General features: G+C 50.7%; 5 protein-coding genes across 5 annotated transcripts; 2 read left to right on the forward strand and 3 right to left on the reverse strand.

Moving 5' to 3' along the window:
• Window positions 1-58: 58 nt before the first annotated feature.
• LACBIDRAFT_295432 (uncharacterized protein) lies at window positions 59-4,091 on the forward strand (the record flags this gene model as incomplete). Its single annotated transcript, XM_001886798.1, has 5 exons — window positions 59-117; window positions 140-691; window positions 752-2,222; window positions 2,302-2,442; window positions 2,502-4,091. The coding sequence occupies 5 exons, from the start codon at window positions 59-61 to the stop codon at window positions 3,891-3,893; spliced, it is 3,615 nt and encodes a 1,204-aa protein (XP_001886833.1). The 3' UTR covers window positions 3,894-4,091.
• Window positions 4,092-4,226: 135 nt separating this feature from the next.
• On the reverse strand, window positions 4,227-5,842 carry LACBIDRAFT_309502 (uncharacterized protein; the record flags this gene model as incomplete). Its single annotated transcript, XM_001886872.1, has 3 exons — window positions 4,227-5,161; window positions 5,207-5,620; window positions 5,671-5,842. The coding sequence occupies 3 exons, from the start codon at window positions 5,840-5,842 to the stop codon at window positions 4,227-4,229; spliced, it is 1,521 nt and encodes a 506-aa protein (XP_001886907.1).
• A 930-nt stretch (window positions 5,843-6,772) lies between these two features.
• Window positions 6,773-9,053, reverse strand: LACBIDRAFT_399533 (epsin domain-containing protein; the record flags this gene model as incomplete). The annotated part of the gene is made up of 7 exons (XM_001886873.1): window positions 6,773-7,307; window positions 7,361-7,663; window positions 7,723-7,919; window positions 7,974-8,139; window positions 8,200-8,714; window positions 8,764-8,842; window positions 8,899-9,053. 7 exons carry the CDS (start codon window positions 9,051-9,053, stop codon window positions 7,181-7,183), a joined length of 1,542 nt encoding a protein of 513 aa, XP_001886908.1. The 3' UTR covers window positions 6,773-7,180.
• A 349-nt stretch (window positions 9,054-9,402) lies between these two features.
• LACBIDRAFT_295434 (uncharacterized protein) lies at window positions 9,403-13,637 on the forward strand (the record flags this gene model as incomplete). Its single annotated transcript, XM_001886799.1, has 10 exons — window positions 9,403-9,481; window positions 9,541-9,751; window positions 9,806-10,192; window positions 10,592-10,661; window positions 10,813-10,951; window positions 10,987-11,223; window positions 11,418-11,456; window positions 11,850-11,935; window positions 11,997-12,447; window positions 12,538-13,637. Exons 1-10 carry the CDS (start codon window positions 9,430-9,432, stop codon window positions 13,635-13,637), a joined length of 2,772 nt encoding a protein of 923 aa, XP_001886834.1. The 5' UTR covers window positions 9,403-9,429.
• A 447-nt stretch (window positions 13,638-14,084) lies between these two features.
• On the reverse strand, window positions 14,085-16,401 carry LACBIDRAFT_393891 (cytochrome P450 monooxygenase CYP63; the record flags this gene model as incomplete). The annotated part of the gene is made up of 10 exons (XM_001886874.1): window positions 14,085-14,126; window positions 14,178-14,372; window positions 14,427-14,734; window positions 14,789-14,927; window positions 14,979-15,034; window positions 15,095-15,611; window positions 15,667-15,678; window positions 15,729-15,771; window positions 15,830-15,918; window positions 16,024-16,401. 10 exons carry the CDS (start codon window positions 16,399-16,401, stop codon window positions 14,085-14,087), a joined length of 1,779 nt encoding a protein of 592 aa, XP_001886909.1.
• Between the last annotated feature and the right edge of the window lie 622 nt (window positions 16,402-17,023).

Genomic DNA, 17,023 nt, shown 5'->3' on the forward strand with positions numbered 1-17,023 from the left:
AAATATTTATGTCTTTTCTTTCTCACATGGACCACCGTTGACAACTCTTCGAATGCCAATGGCCACCAACGATTTTCGCAATGACGGGTACTCATTCCCCCCCCTCAAGTATATAAAGTACTAACAACTTATCCAACAGGTTCTCGTCAGACTCGTTCTATCCACCAATCGACAAACCCCCCTCTGGCCCCCTTATCTTCAACAACACAAATCCATCGACATACTCTACCCATCCCGACGAACACACTCCAACCACCCCCACTAAAACAAGACCACGACCAACCCGCCAAAAATCCACTCAACCCACTCCCAAACACTCTAGATCTCCAACAGAATCCAAGCGCTCCAGCGTCAGTGCCACCCAAAGCCAAGGCCCAAACTCCCGTCACAGACGCGAACGCGAACGTGCCCTGGCGGATATACCAACCGAAACTCTTATCCAGCTAGTCATCAATGAAGAGCTTGAAGCTCAAGAGACGAGAAAGGTCTTGAGCACCACCTTTGCCCAGCTAGAGGCCTCGACGCGCAAGGCTGAGCAGGCTGAAGCGAGGGGGCGCATGTTGGAGGATGAAAGGGAGGCGCAGGCGTTGAAGATCACTCAGGCCATTTTAGACGCCCAGAGGGAGTCGGCGAAAGCCAAGGAGGACGTAGCGGTTTACCAGTTGAAACTCGCTCACGCAGAGCAGGAGATGTACGTCCCATCTCTCCTTTTTTTTCTTTGTTATCTTTCCTTATTTATCTACCTATACAGTCAACGTGCTAAAGAAGTAGTCCACGCCGTCGAAAACGAGCGTGACGATGCCGAACGGGCAGCAGTCAAAGCGCGCAGAGTGGCACGAGAACTAAAAGAACGCACCGTCGTCCAACTCGCACGCGAAGAAGGTCGAAGGGCCGGTTTTGAAGAAGGCATCCGACAAGGCCGACTCCTCGCCACCGTCGAGATCGTCGAACAGGCCAAACCTATCCCTCCAAGGTTACTGGGAGACGGCACGGCGTTCATCGAAGAAGCCGCTACGGAGGAACAGGGGAGGTCTCCTGATTCCGAAACTCATCAATCACACTCGAGAAGGAAAAATGGGGGTAGAAGCGCACGCGCTACGCCACGGACTCAACGTCGGTCCTTGGATACGAGCATGACTACTTCTCGTAGTCGGAGCAGCGCACCTACGAGTCCTACTTCCATAGAAGCCGAATCATCCGCAGCTGCACTGCGTGCAATTGAGGAAAGGGAACGGAAGACGGTGCAGATGCGCTTGAGGATGCTTGAACGGGACTTGGAGCACGAGAAAGAAAAAGCGGCCCAGGTTGAAAGGGAACGGGAAACAGAGCGGCGACGCGAAGCTGAGAGACTGCGAGAGCTCGAACGAGAGAAGGATAGAGTCCGGGAAAGGGAGCATGCTAGGCTGCGAGAGTTGGAAGCGGAGAGGGAGCGGGAGAGGGAGGCAGCTGCTAGGGAACGAGAGAGGGAACGGAGGCTTCGAGAGAAGGAACGGGAAAGCGAGGAGCGGGCGAGGGAGAATGAGTTGAAGGGTATCGAGCGGCAGAAGCGGGAGCTTGAGAGGGAAAGGGAGGAGAGGGAGAGGGAGAAGGAGAGGTTGAAGGAAACTGAACGAGCACTTCAGCGGGAGCGGGAGAGGGATAAAGAGTTGGATAGGGAGCGGGAGAGGGAGTTGGAGAGGGAACGATTGAGGTTGCGTGCTCTGGCTATGTCTGTAGAGGAGCAGGATTCAGATGGGGATGAGGGGGCGCAGACACCCAGAGCGGCGCCTTCGAACCAGCTGCAGTACCTTGCTATGCCACCACCGCCCGTGATCGTCATGCCAGCAACAGACACACCCATGCCCGTCCCCATGTCCTTCCCCTCCATCTCTGGCTCTACACGACATTACCCCTTCCAACAACAACGCACCACCTCCTCTGGGTCTTCCTCTCAAGACCATAGGAATCCACGCAGAAGACGTACCTCTGACTCGGGCTCGTCTTCTTCTGATATGACCCAGTTTGATATATTGACGTTCCCTAACCCTCGTGAGGAGAGAGAGAGGGAGAGGAAGTTGAGTGCTATCCCTGAAGTGGCTAGTTCGAGGGGGGATAGTCCTAATACGAACATGAGCATGGACGCGGATGAGCCGACGTGGGTGAGGAATCCGCCTGTTGATCATGCCAAGGTTCAAGGGCATGGTACTGGTGTGGATGGTTGGAGGTCGGGTGTTGCTGGTGGTGTGAGTCTCCTTTTTTTTTTGAGAGAGAGAGAGAGAGAGATGAGTTTGAGAGTGCTAATGATGGTTTTTTTGCTTGCAGTCGCATTACCAGCCTGCATACCAACCTGATGATGCCAGAAATAGAGGCCAGTTCGATCAGAGCTTACTCACGCCTACCTCGAATTTGACGAGGAGGTCGTCGAGTAGTAGTTCACAGTACGATATCAACGTAGAGCCACCTGTACGTCTTCTTTTTCCTTCCCTCTTCCCTTATCCTCTTGCTAACTTTCCCCAACACAGTCCCCAGAAGTAAACCGCCCCTCATCCCGCGCAAGCTTCCACGAACCAGAAATAAGCCAAAACCTAAACTTCCTCTCACCAAACCACCGACCTGCGCCCCTCCCCACCTCCTCAGGCCGCCAACAGACGCGTAAAAGTGGTGATATCCCTACTGTGCCTAATTCCCCGGTCTTGGATGCGAGTGGTTTACCGCCCGGATTCGTGCCTCAGAGCTTTACCAGTCCCAGTCCAGCTGCTGGTGGAGGAGGAGGGGGTATGACGCCGATATATGGTTCTTCTCGTCCATCGTCCACTGCTCCTGGCCCTGGTCCGAAACCGTCCATCTATGCCAATCCCACCCGTGAGAGTGCGGATGAAGGACAAGGACAAGGCTTTGTCGCTCCTGCTCCTCCTGCGTTTTCGTTTACGCCTAGGTCAACACAGAATTTCTTGCCTGTTATTCCTGATGCCCCTTCTTCTGCTGCTGCGGGCCCAAGGGGTCCTTTGGGTCCTGGGATGACGCCTAGGGCTGGAACGAATGGTCTTCCAGGGGGATCTGGTTCTGGAATTTACGGTCGACCTAATACAGAGGGGTCGTACGAGACTCCCAGACGGGAGGGTAACGGGGCGTTACCAGGAGGAGGAGCAGGCGTGTATGGTCGACCTTCTGAAGGGCAGACATACGACCCAAAGCCAAGTAGCGCCTATTCCTCGAGCTCAGCCGCAAAGTCATACATGTCCCACATGCCTGATCCCGTTATACCCTCCGCTGAGGCGTTACGCGGGACGCCTAGGCAGAGGGCCGTGGTGCCCAGTATGACGCCTAGAGCTGCTGGTAATAACCCTCTTCCTGGAACTGGTTCAGGTATATATGGACGACCATCAGAGGGACAGACGTACGATGCGGGGAGCGCAACGCCTAGGTCGACGTTCCCAGGTGGACTGACGCCTCTTTCGGGCACGCAAGGTTTGCCAGGGATCTATGGAAACCCATTAAATTCAGAGGCCCAGACGCCCCGGACTGCTTCTCAAGGATTACCCGGCGGGATCTACGGACGCCCGAACGAGGGTGGTGGTGGTGGTGCGACTCCAAGGCAGGGTATGACGCCCCATTCTTCTACGCATGGGTTACCGCCCGTTAGTGGGATATACGGCCGCCCAACGACGGATCCGAGCGCGACGCCTCGGCAGGGGATGACGCCTTTGCTTGGCCATGGTGGGTCTGGGTTCCCTGAAGCGAGTGTGCCCAACGGTGATGATGCAGGGTGGGGAGGGAATGGGGGGGGTGATGATGGGTTTGATGCGGCTACGCACCAGAATACGTTCCTCAATTCTGGGGTGGGTTCGTCTAGCTCTGGGGCGGATAATAAACCTGCGGCTGGGAAGACAAAGACGAAGAAGAAGAAGCGGTAGGGAGGGATTTGATGCGCTCAAGAAAGTTGATCTATGTGACTCTTTTTATTTTTATGATTTTTCTTTTGTGGTTTTAGTGATTACCACCCTTTTTGGTTTTCTTTGTGGATGGAATGTAATGTTGTGGAATTCTTAGCTATACCCCCCTTTGTTTTCAGTAGTATCTTGTAGAGAATGAGATCCTTAGTTACTAACTCGAAGTCATCGCTTATTACATCGAAAGTCTAGATTACTACAGATTCACAAATCCAACAACAGAATCAAAGGAATGGACGGGTACATGTAGTACCGCTATAAGAACATGGGGTATCACAGTATGAAGGTATCAGCCCTTCAAGACTTGCGCACTGGCACTAGGGGTTGTTGATACTCGGCACGAGAATTTCCTGGAATGTTGTCATACGAAGGTGGTAGGACATTCCCAGCCGCAGGATCCGCTGACCTCCCCCTCGCTAACGATCCCAAGTCATCACCACTAGCCGACGTAGTAGCATCCGACATCGCACGATCGCCAGAGATGGTAGAAGAGTATCGCTCTGATTGTATCCCCTGTTTACGTTCAGCCGCAGTTGGTACATAACTCGACAACCCGTATTGCGTCACTCCTGCATCCAAGAAGGGAGAAATAGTATTTCCATTCGAAGGGGAAGAGGCGTGTCCCGGTGTTTGTTGCCTCATATTGGCGGCAAGGGGTTCAGATGCGTAATTGGTAGGTAGGGCAGTACTTGGTGCAATTTTTTGGGAAGCACTGCGTTTGCCATACCAATAAAAGAAGGCGGCGACTACGGAGAGCAGGATTAATCCACCAATGACGCCCCCTGCGATCGCTCCAGCGGGAGATGATGCCTTTGAGGAAGAAGTGGCTGACGCAGAAGAGGTTGACGTTGAGGAGCTGTGGGCTCCAGTGGCCCCTGCCGTCTGTGATTTTCCTGAGCTGCCGGTAGAAGTGGATGTGGATGCAAATCCAGTCAAATTTGGCATGGTAGCGAGGGATGAAAAGGTTGGTGTGTAGGTGAGATAATCGAAGATGAAAGCCTGGCTGTTTGTAACACTTGTAACATTGACAACGAGCGTGTGGTTTCCTGATTGGAGAAAGTCGAAACCGTATAGCAGATAGTTAGCTTGATCGCTTGAATTCCCCGTGAACTGGGGTGTACTTTGCGTGACTGTATATGTTTGAGAGAGGGGAGTTCCATCAAGAGTAAATGTCGCTCCAAATGAACCAAGTTTTTCCCAGCTCATGATTCCGTAAATGGACATAGACGAACCTTTGGATCATTAGCAAAGTGCGAGTCGACGTCAAATGCGCTTACCAGTAAAACTGAATGAAAAAGAGTCCCCTGCAGTCACACTTTGCCGTGTACTGTTGTGGTAAGGAAGACCATGTGGCAAGCTGCCAGGGACAAACAGGTTCGTGTTCCGTGTCCATGATCCAGTATACGTGATGGAGGGATCTTCGTTATCGACGATAACTTTTGTACCAGCGAGGGGGGTATTGGGGCCAACAGTGACGACAGCGAAATCGAGCGCTGTACCTGCGATATGGCTCAAAGAGATGTTGTGCTTTCCCTCAGCTAATGTGGGCGATTGATACCATTGGCGATACGACTGGGGAGAGGGATCGTTGTACGTGGTGTTGTACGGCGTACCACCGTCAATAGCGACTGTCAGGATCTGTGAATCCGTGAAAACTGGAGCGGTGTTCCCAAAGAACGCGATGGAAGTCCCTGTTCCAAAAGAGTCAGAACCTGAGCAAGGTGCACCCACAAAAACTAACCTTGGAAGGACAAAGATGCCGTCCCCGTCCCATTACCACCGATAGCGAATCCAGGATAGACGCAGGAGCCATTGTACCAACTTGGAAGGCTGCTAGGGGACCATGAACCCCCTCCGTAGGTCGCCCCGAGCGTTGTATCGTCAAAAATGAGCGAGAGAGATTGAGCAGCCATGACGGGGGGAGGAGGATAGAAGGAGGATAGAAAAAATAGAACACCGTTTGTAGCCGCGTAGCCGTTTTGTCACCACGTCGCGTCTCAGTTAGGGCCATTAGACATCAAACGCCTGATGCGTTATGACGAAAGACGCCGTAAGTTCTGTTCTTCTGATGTGCCTCCGTGAAAAGTAGGTTTGAAACTCGGGAGTTGTATGGCGATTAGATACGAAATAGCTGTGTCTCCGAAGTAGAAGCGAATCGCACAATTCGAGAACCAGGAAGAATGTTGGCCTTGAGACTCCTTGAGATCTGACACATAAGAGATTGGTTGGGTGCCGTGACCTTAGAAACCAACGGGAGTTCGGAGATAGGGCTCGAGGATGACATCGCCACTACTGATCCGACATGTCCAGTGGGCGCTGAAAATCTGATTAGTATCATGAGCTAAACAAGTTCAACAAGCCAACAAGCCAGGAAGTCTGACAGACGATGGTCGGTAGGACAAGTACGGATTCGCAGCAGTGCAGAATCCTGAAGTGAGACGAAGATGACTGCAGATGACTGTGGTACGTCTGGCTTAGTCTCTTGTACAGACCTTAGTATTACAAATGATAGTCGATTTGTAATGATATAAGGCTTGGCCTGGATCACAGTGTTGATGAAACACATCTTTCTTTCCCCAAGTTTTGACTAGAATGGCAAGTTTTAGTGCCGTTGCTCGTCTGGTCATTGCGTCCCTCGACCGGTGAACAGTTTTGCAGAAATACAGATTCAAAGTGCAGATGCTTACAAGAAACTTGTGGCAAGCCTGTCCGTATCGTCCTCGATTCCCATGTATGAGGTGCGTATAACTGGAGCCTGACTAGGCTGTTAGATGGCGGTAATCAGTCCAATGAAATTTGAAGCTGCAATCCAGATTCCAGATGGCCAAGGCAAACGAAGGCGAGAAAGAATGACAATTATTTAAAATGCCAGTGGGTAGCACAATATCTAGGTTGTACTTCATCGTGTTTGTTTCCACCTTCAGTCAGGAGCTAGCTGGTATGAACAGAATCTCAACACGTCAAAAGAGCATGAGAGGAAAGGAATTTAAATTGGAAAAAAAAAAGGAACGTGAGGTCATCAGGCATCAATGCATATAGTAGTGATAATCGTGCAGACTCTGGAATTAGAAGGGGGAAGAGGAAAGTAGAAACACAGGGGGTGGAGACAGAGATAGAGATGGAGATGGAGATAGGAAGTGTACTATCATTGAGTAAGAAGCGTAAAAGACAGAAGAGAAAGAAAGAAAAAACCGGACAATATACCAACCAACAAACACTAAAAGACCACAGTTTCCCACAACCACCTAGGCCTAGATATCAAAAAACGGCCGTTCCGGATTAACAGCCTGTTGCTGCTGCTGCTGGGCAAAAGGGTTATGCGGACTAGCCCCCGTCCTCTGCGACACAATCTGCCTCCCAGCATCAGTGTATCCGTACCTACACCACCAAACCAACGTCAGTCTCACTCTACCCCGAGGAAGTAAACGCACCTCAAAGAACCGATATTCCCAAACGTATCCTGCCCATCGTCCCGATTAGCGAACAACGCAGCCAAATGCGCCTCATTCTCTCCCAGCTCTTTCTTCGTCTTAACCTGGATCGGCCGGTTCTGGTTCTGGTTCTGATTTTGCGTGGGCACAGGGGAGGAAGACAAGGATGAGACGCGGGAGGGAGAGTGCGTCTCGTACGTTCCTGGGAGGTTGAATGAGGGGCTTGGGCCTTGTTGTTGGGTAGGTCTTGGGGATGGGTTGAATGCGGATGGAACGGGGGAAGGCGCGAATGGATTATTTGACCTGGGGTAGATCGCATGAGATTTTGGTAAGAGAGGGGAGATGAGGAAGGAGCAACGGACCCAAACCCAGTGGGTTGAGCTGTCAGTGGCTGAGAAGGGGCGAACAAGCTCTGGTTCTGAAGTTGCTGTTGCTGTTGCTGCTGCTGCTGCATCTGATAGAGCTGCTGTTGACGCATCATCTCCTCTTGCTGCTGTTGCTGTTGTTGGGCTTGTTGTTGCTGGAGCAAGAACAATTGCTGTTGACGCATGAACTCCGCCTGTGGTTGTGGTTAGAAGACACGAATCAATAGGCAAGAAAGAGTGATGAGGACCTGCGCAGCTTCTTGTTCCGCCTGCTGCTGATAGGGATTGAACGACGTGAATTGTGGCTGGACCGACGTGAACTGGGGTTGAACGGCGGTAAACTGTGGTTGGAGGCCGGTAGCGTACGGCGTGGGGTCGACGAAGGGGAACGGATTGTTGGAGGCTGGTGAGGGGCTGCTCAGACAAACGGCATCAGGCTTCAATCACCAGAACGAGAAGACACAGAAAACGCACAGCTGCTGCGCATCGTCAAAGAGGGAAGAAGCATTTGAGCTGTCCACATCTTGTTTTCTCCTCGCTTCCTCCTCCTCACTCAACTTGAGCGCATGCTGGAAATCTCTTTCCTCCGCATCCCTCCTCTCCTGAGCTAAAGACTTCTTACTCTCCTCAATGGCCTTCTTTAGTTCGTCTTCATCCCGATTGGGCCGCTTTCCAGTAAGTCCATTGGCCCCACTTCTACGGCGCGCATTGTTCTCGTCCTCGTCCTCGTCATCGCCCGTGCTTCCACCGCGAATCATCCGATCCCGCATGGACGCCCGGGATCGGCGTTCTTCCCTTAGTCTACCTTCGTCCTGCAGGAGATTGGTGATGTCCTTTGCCTTTTGTCGGACATTGGCGCCTTGGTCTTTGCCATCCTCGTCGATGTACTGGAACTCCTTTAGGGTCTTGATAATGTAGATGTTGTCGCGGAAATAAATAACGACGTTCTCCGAGCCTTGGTGGAGGCAGTAATCGAGGACAGTTAAGCTCTGTGTGGCATTAAGTAAAATTAAAGTGTGGCACATATGAGAGATATACCTTGAAGACATGTCGCCAATTCTTCCCCTTATCGTTGAGTCGCTTATCGAGCATCTCCATAATCTCAATGAAATCATTCCTGTAGTCGAGCGTAGATGTTAGCAGTTGGTGTGCAACGATTAGGAGACTCCTGACTGGTTATAAGTCATTTGTGCGATATCGTTCATCTGAGTTCCTGATGGGCCCCATGGGTCGTTTGATGTTGCATCTCGAACTTTGGATTGCGTGTCTGAGTAACCTTTTGTATAGTTCTTGGTGACTCGGAGGGCTGCTTTGCCAAAGTGCTGCATGGCCGGAAGGAAAGCTTGGTGGGCAGATTTGCGTGATCGGTCCAAGTTTGGTACAAAGTCTGATTACGTGACCCTGCTTCACTCATCATCGATCATCAGCCAATGCGCAGTATCCTACACCACAGCATAAGCCACCGGCACTGTCGCACAACTTATACAAAACAATAACCGAGTTGTTGTACTTTTTACAACAGTGCAAGCCTGCAAGGCGGCGTTTCCAACAGCGTTGTTGATGTCTGTGTACAATGTACTCACCTTGCACAATACGACCACACAACGCATTAATGACAATCCGATCTTTGATATTGTTCCCTGGCATCGAGTGTGCGCTCGGGCTGAGTCAAAGGAGGCCCTGGCGACCTCGTGACCTTGGCGCATGCCCACTGTTCACGCTTTTGACCAGAACATGAGGACGACGTCCAGTCCATGTAAGAAATCCCTTTATAATTTGCCCCATCACTTTCTTTACTTACACTGGTACCACCAGTGATGGCAGCGACCAAGCCACCCCACAAGCGCCGTCGATTAACTGGTTCGGCGACGCCCCCACCCACGACGATGCAGCCTCCTCCAGGAAAGGTTCTCGCAGCAAGCAACAACACAAATGTAACTGCAAAGCCCGCCAATGGTATCCCCGTTTGCACGTCGTGCCACCGGGCCCTAAACGCGCTCCAGGGGAACCTTTTACATTGCGCTCGGTGGGTACCCTACTTATCTCCACCTCAACAAGATTTTTTGAGCCATCTTTACAGTTGCTCGTCGACAACATGCGCCATATGCTCCCGCGTATGTACCGCCTGCGCCCCTTCCCTGCCGCCCACGCCTCACCTCTCCTGGTCCCCCTCGCCTTCACCATCACCACACGCCTCACCGCGCCGCTCGGCACTATCACTTCACAGTGTCAACACTAATCTTATCACCACTTCCAGTGGCAGTTCCTGGCCACACGTGACTAATAATAACACCGTCGCTGGCAAAAGGCGGAAGGTGGCTGACAACGATGATGATTCGGATGGAGCAGATCGCCGCTATGAACGGGCCACCGGACATCACAGTTCCTCAGACCTGGATTTGTTTGGGTGCGGACCTGGATGTGGACGCACGTTGTGTCGTAATTGTTGTTTTGAAAATATCCAGAAGTAAGTCATCCTCAAATTGACCTTACACCGAGTTGTTGATGCGGATTCCTTCTGCCAGCAACGCGACAACATGTTATGATTGCTATGGATCCTACTAATATTGGCCAATTGAAGGATTGAAGGACACTAACATATTTTTCACCTGCACATACTCACGCTCATCTCCTCTTCCAACCCTTTCTGATTCCATTTCTTATTGATATCCCTCATAAACCGCCAATCGATATCCGTAAACGCAACACATCCAAAGTCTAAATGCAACACTCATATTCATCTTCCCCAACCGTCTCCGCTCCATTCCTTATTGATACCATAAACACAACACATCCCAGCTCAAAATCCAATCCCCCTTTTGCCCTCCCTTAACCTGTAAAATCCTTTCACGCTACGATACACAAGGCAAGATGGCCGAGCGGTTAAGGCGTGTGACTCAAGCGTAGCTTACCTGCATTCGCGGGTTCTCATCATCGTATGATGGCGTGGGTTCAAGTCCCACTCTTGTCAACCTTTTTGTTACTACGGCGATTGGATACTTCATGCTTTAGCGGCGGGCGAGCCCGCCCGGTCCCCGACTCTTCTTTTCTTTTTTTTTAGTGGGCGATAATCATGTTCAATGATAGATAGCTACGACGACGTTATTCTCTACCAACGTCGATAGTCGCGACTCGCAGCCTACGCCATCTCCAAGTGATATCGTGGCCTGGGATGGCGTCTGCTTCAGAATTCGTTTTTTTTGGCTCTTCGTATGGCAAACAATAGGTCCGATGTACAATCATATAACGACAATCGAATAGTGTCAGTTCTAGCATCCTACGTAAACCTTGCAGCAGACCACGACTTCCACGACGAGGACAGTCTCGTCTTTGGCTACGCGAGTGCCATGGCATCCGATTTGCCTACATCGTTTCCAATCTACATAGCTACGCGAAGGCAGACCAGAACCTTCGCTCAAACTCTACTTCCAATCTCAGACACATCTCTTGACTTTTTTGACTCCGAACGAAGATCATGGATTCGTCCGGAAAACTCAGGTAACGTTTTGAGATCCGACAACACAGTATTCCCATAAGTAGACACTTTTCAAGATCCGATAGAATTTTCTAGCAATCGCAATTGGAGCTATTCAAATTCAATTCAGTAGAGAGTCGTTCGCGTTTGACAGAACCCTCCTTAGAGTCGGGGATGCATTGTTTGAAGCTTCTTTAGCTATGACTTGGAGAAAAAGCCCGAAAGAATGAAGACGCATATCCTGTTATTTACGAGTGTAAGTAAACCGCTCATTGCGGATTCTAGTTTTCCAGTCTTGAACACTTGAAAATCTGGTTCTTAATTCGCGACCCGGACAGCGCAAGTGGTGCTGCCTTCAACGCAACCTAGAGCTAATACCAGGGGGGAAGATTCGGAAGCCCAGCGACCACACTTTCTCGCAGTAAGTTGTACGAAGGGTTGACGAAGGGACCTGTTATCAGCTCAGGTGGTGAAGATGTCACTCTGCGCCTCAGAATCTATCATTAGGACGAACGTTCCATATGCTTCTACAACGATTTTCCTCAATTCTTTTGCAATTCTTCACATCCACACGTGGTTCGACGCGTAAGGTCACATGCTGAGATTATTGTCCGCGCTTACTCAGCCTGTGCTTGACCCCAATGAAAAGATTATCTTTCGTCGGTCAAACTTATCCTTGGTTTGAACATGATCCTGGAAGTTGATCCCTGCTTACCCCTCCTTACTCAGATTTCGGTCAGCGGAAACAAATAGTGCATAAAATGCACATCGCTCTCGCCGTTGCGCGTCACTGCAGGTCAAAAAGCCTTTCCCGGGTTGGTCGCATCCATACTGGCACTCCACGGAACGGACTACTCAAGCCGAAAGCCGGGACGGGATTATGGGCGGCGGGTTTCTAACCTCCCTCTTGCGCGTGGCAAAGAACTCGCGAGAGGTACGAGACATCGTTAACGAGGCCGCCCGCAGATTTGAAGGCACTATCCCCTGGCAATTGCTATCGGCAGCCGCCCACGTCAGTGCTGGTCCCTCTGTCGACGACCCAAAATTGGCGGGCACCCTCCTCGCAAGCATCTCCCCCAAGGACATCCCTTACGTCCGGGAAGGGGTCCTGAGGGCAGTACTTGGAAACGCATCAAGGCACAAGAATCGTACAGTGGCGCTCAACGCCTTTCGCCTCCTCGTGGCTCGAAATACTCCCCTGATCACCACGGACTACGCCCGCGTCCTTCATAGTGGCATCGACTCAAGTGAAGAAGAGGCTCGACTCGTGCATGAGCTGCTCTAGCAACCTTGTTCAACTGAACTTGACCCGCGCACCATCGGTGTGCTGCTTAAAGTGTGCCATGTACGTCACAACTTTGACTTGGCGGACCGAGTATGGCAGTGGGCTGCACCACGACGGCACGTTAGGCACGGAGATCAGGAGTTGTGCTATGTCGTGGCTCAATATCTGCTTTTATGCGGCCGAGCGGGCAATAAAGAGGTCGCGCATCAGGTCTGGCAGGAAGCTAAGAAGATGGGTCTTGCTCACCTTCCAGTTGTGACTGGAAGCATGTTGTCAGTACTTGCTATGCATGGTGCCGACGGCGAGACGCTAGAACTACTCAAGGACATTCCACCCGCTTCCCTCAATTCGCACATGGTGACTGCGGCGCTCACCGCCTTCTCCCACTCCGGCAACGTCGATGCAGCCCACGCCTTGTTGGAGCAAGTAGAAATGCACGAATCCCAAACTCCTATTGCAAGCATACAGTCATACACTGCTCTCGTGGACGGCTACGCGCGCAGTGGGGACTTTACATCTGCTCTCGCAATCATCGACCACCCCAAGCGTCAAAAGGTTGGAGAGGATGACGTGATGTGGATGACGGTGCTCGGTCCCTGTCGTCGTTTCAAAAACCTTCCAGTCGCGCAGACCGCATTCGTAGCTATTCAGAGGCTAGGCTCCCCTGAACACCGTGCGTCGGCATACGTCCTCATGTCTGACATCTACAATGCCTGTGGTGACACCATGGCTGCTCTCCGCATGCAACAGGAGAGGCTGAGGAAGGGACTCATGAAAGAGCGGGGTGCGGTCACGCTAACGATGGACAACGGCGAAACACATGTGTTCTATGTCCGGGAGGTCCCGCCTGCGCTCGTACCTGCCAGACGTGCTATAGAGCAGAAGCTCAAGGAATGGACTCGCTGGTTGGGGTTATGTGGCATCAGTGATGAGTCCATCCGGTGCCAGCACAGCGAGAAACTCGCGCTTGCATATGCTGTCACACAGGGCATGAGACAAATCACCCTACGGAAGAACCTTCGGATATGTGATGCCTGTCATGAGGCCTCGAAGCAGATTACCATCTTTGAATCCATTTCGATCCATCATTGGGACAGGTCAAGGATGCATGTTATGAAGGATGGGAAGTGTTCTTGTCATGATCGATACTGAAATTGTTATTTTTGGTGTCTGTCAGCGAACTAGACCTACATGTTCTTGTTAAGCGTTAGATCATCCACTTTCCATTCTTTCCGGTCCCAGTCAAAATCCTAGTGCTTGAATGGTACACCACCACTGAGTGTTACACTTTTGTGAAAAAAATGACTAGCTCACTCAAATATGCATATTTTTTTAATGAAACATACATTTTCTATGAGCAATATTCTTTCACATTGGAATGGTGTGTGCAAAAAGGTAGAAAAACTTTGACAAGAGTGGGACTTGAACCCACGCCATCATACGATGATGAGAACCCGCGAATGCAGGTAAGCTACGCTTGAGTCACACGCCTTAACCGCTCGGCCATCTTGCCTTACATCCCTTAATCGCTGATGGAATACTAACGCCTTCGACCGTCCACTAGTAAACTCTACGCACATAGTAAGGGTTACGACTACATTAAGGCGAGGTTGCTTTATGAAACCGGACCCACATTCCGCCCTAAAACATCAAGTTAGACGAAGCAACTCAAGATTGCACAGTACTATGTACCTTAATATATAGTGTCAGGGCAGCGCTTGGCCATACCTTTTCAAACCGCTGCCTTCCACTACGGTCTTTCCATTCGATTGGCGGCAACGATCCCTCGGGTTGGAACTCCTGCGCGAGGGTAAAGCGGTCAAACTTCTGTAGCAGCCGAACGAGAAAATACGACATCTGATTGTACGCGTAATTTTGGCCAAGGCACTGCAAAAGTGAGTTGTTGACAAACGTCCTAGGAACGATACAGGCGAAACTCACAATTCTCGGCCCAGCGCTAAACGGCGAAAACATCGCAGGGTTCGCTGTGAATTTGGTGATACGCTCAGGTTGTATCCAGCGCTCCGGGTCGAAGGCATCGGCATCGTCGCCCCATAGCGCGGGGTTACGTTGTGTCAGCAGGGGGAGGTACACAATTGGCGTTTTTGCTGGCATGTATAAAGGCCGCGAGTCCGGTTGTGGGTATGAAGGATCGGAAGGTGGAAAAACGCATGGAGATGAGCGCGTTTCGCGGACATTCAAGGGGACTGGGGGAAAAAGACGGAGCGTTTCGTTTATCACTGCACGCACTGGATTTTCAAAGCGTTAGGTGGGTGGGCTATTGACGTGATGAGGAATCGTACTATATTTCATGTTTCTAAAATTCTCAAACGTTCCGGATTTTGTGGAACCACAATGATCCAGGACCTCTGCGCGTAATTTGGCCGTCACGTCGGGGTGGATGGCCATGAAGTAGGTTAGGTACGTCAATACACCTGCCGTCTGCAGATTTATCAATCAATGACCGTAGCAGAGCTCTGAGAAGAAACCGACTGTATCCCGAGATGCGAGCAACATGCTCAACAACTGATCCCGAATTGCGACAGAGTCTATTTATATTATTTCCCGTTAGCATCGGAAATTATAAACAGCGAATCAAAGCTCTTCACCGTTTGTAGTATCAGCCAGATGCTGTAAAAACGTCTTTTCCGCGATGGGGCTCATTACACCGGCCGAATCTGCTCGCCTCTTTGCTTCCAATGCCTGTTGAACAAGAGGGTCTAGCCATTGGTGGATTACCTTAACATGCCGCTCATTCTTGTCGCTGAAAAATTCAAACAGGGGCCACAGGTACCCGATCCGTCCCCGGTTGGTGACGTTTTGTTGTGCCATCTCAAACGCCTGTGCAAACGAGCCCCATGCGTCCTTGGTGGCCGACCCTTTTGGGCCCATCGTGGTGCATCCAGGAACCGGGAGCGACGCAGAAAGCGTGTTCAAGTTTTTCCCAAAAAGAAACTCGGACGCCGCGTCAAGTGTAAAGCGAGCGTACAGGTCTTGCACCTCACAAGGCTGATCTCCTGATGATAGAGAGGAAATAATGGATAACGTGCGGGAACAGTATTGTTCAAAAATCTCGAAATCCAGAATGCGTTCGCGTGCAAAAAATGGACGCGCTGTGGCGCGATGCTACATTCCGAGAGTGTGTTGTAGGTGCCGAACTTAGAGGGAGTGTAAAACTGACCGTTTTCCAAACCTGTTAAGAAGAGTTCATTGGCTATCAACTCGATATGCTAATTGACCCACATCGTCATCTCTATTGAATATACCTTCACCGAGTAGCGTCTCCCTGTAACTTTACCGTCAGAAGAGGGTCGAAGGTTTGAATCTATAGAGAAGCAACAAACATTCGTTCTTTTTGAGCGGGTCCTCTCCAAAAGCGTTGGAAACCAGTTGCTAAGACAAATTTGGCATGTTCCTGGTCCATTGAAATAATCTGTATGATAATCATCAGCTTCGAAAAAGAACCTTTTTCGCGGATAAAAAAGTGCCATAGAGCGCAAAATTCCCGAAGGCGCGAGAGCATATACGCGATACGTACAGCGTCAGACCACAATATCCTTGTGTTTATGGTAGTGCATTGATATTCCTCGAAGAGTTGAAGGTAGACATCCAAGACATAACTAGATTTGAACGCCCTTATCATATTGAGCAAGACGTCGATATTTCCAGGCCATTTCCCTACAACGCAGGGTATCAGTCTGGCGCCAAGTAATCTAGCTTCCCTTTCCTGCATAGATCTGCGATATAAATTCCTAGTTGTTCCCCATAGAAAAATGAAAGCAACATGGGCGGGTAGTGATAAGACGCCCAGTCGATATTGTCTTTGAGACAAGACAAGAAAGAGCACGAGCACTGGAAGCAACAGGGTCCAAAAGAGATCACAGAGCAATCGTACGCGGTAATAGGCAGGATTCATGATGGATGACGAGAAAAATCGCAGGACGGCCAGTTAAAAGACGAAGAGGGAACGGCAGATCACTGTTTCGTCAATGGCCACACTGCTTTTCCTGCCCTTGGGTGATTTTAAGTCGAATCAGACAACACCCGGCCTGCAGTTGGCTGGTGAGCCAAACACATATAAATATCGGTGGACGTCGCACCCCGAGATCATGTCCAAATGGTCTTTCGAAACCGTCACGGTTACAAGGAAAAAACCCGAGATATGTGCGCAACCGCTTGATGGTCCTCCGGAATATCCTCGAGCACGCATCGCTACTCCCTACACGATTTGAATTTCGTGGTGCTGGCTCTGCTTAATTTGTAGAGAATAAACGTCGAAGCCAGGCAAGTTGATGTATCATGGTCATAAGCAATGCCGACAGGCAGCCCGGGCTGCGGCGTCTTTGATGCAACGAATTTACCGACATTCGATGTCAGAAGAATCTTGGGCGGTATTAGAATGGTTCCCAGGTTCGCGTCTCACGGACTGGGATAACTTATCTTAAAGAAGGCGCTCAATCGCCACCGTAGAGGGCTGGGAATGCGGCATGTCGCATCTCGGAGTCATACCTCACCAAAATAATCGCATTGCGTGTAGG

Source organism: Laccaria bicolor, genomic scaffold (genome assembly GCF_000143565.1).
Source record: "Laccaria bicolor S238N-H82 LACBIscaffold_40 genomic scaffold, whole genome shotgun sequence".
NCBI classification, from domain to species: Eukaryota; Fungi; Basidiomycota; class Agaricomycetes; order Agaricales; family Hydnangiaceae; genus Laccaria; species Laccaria bicolor.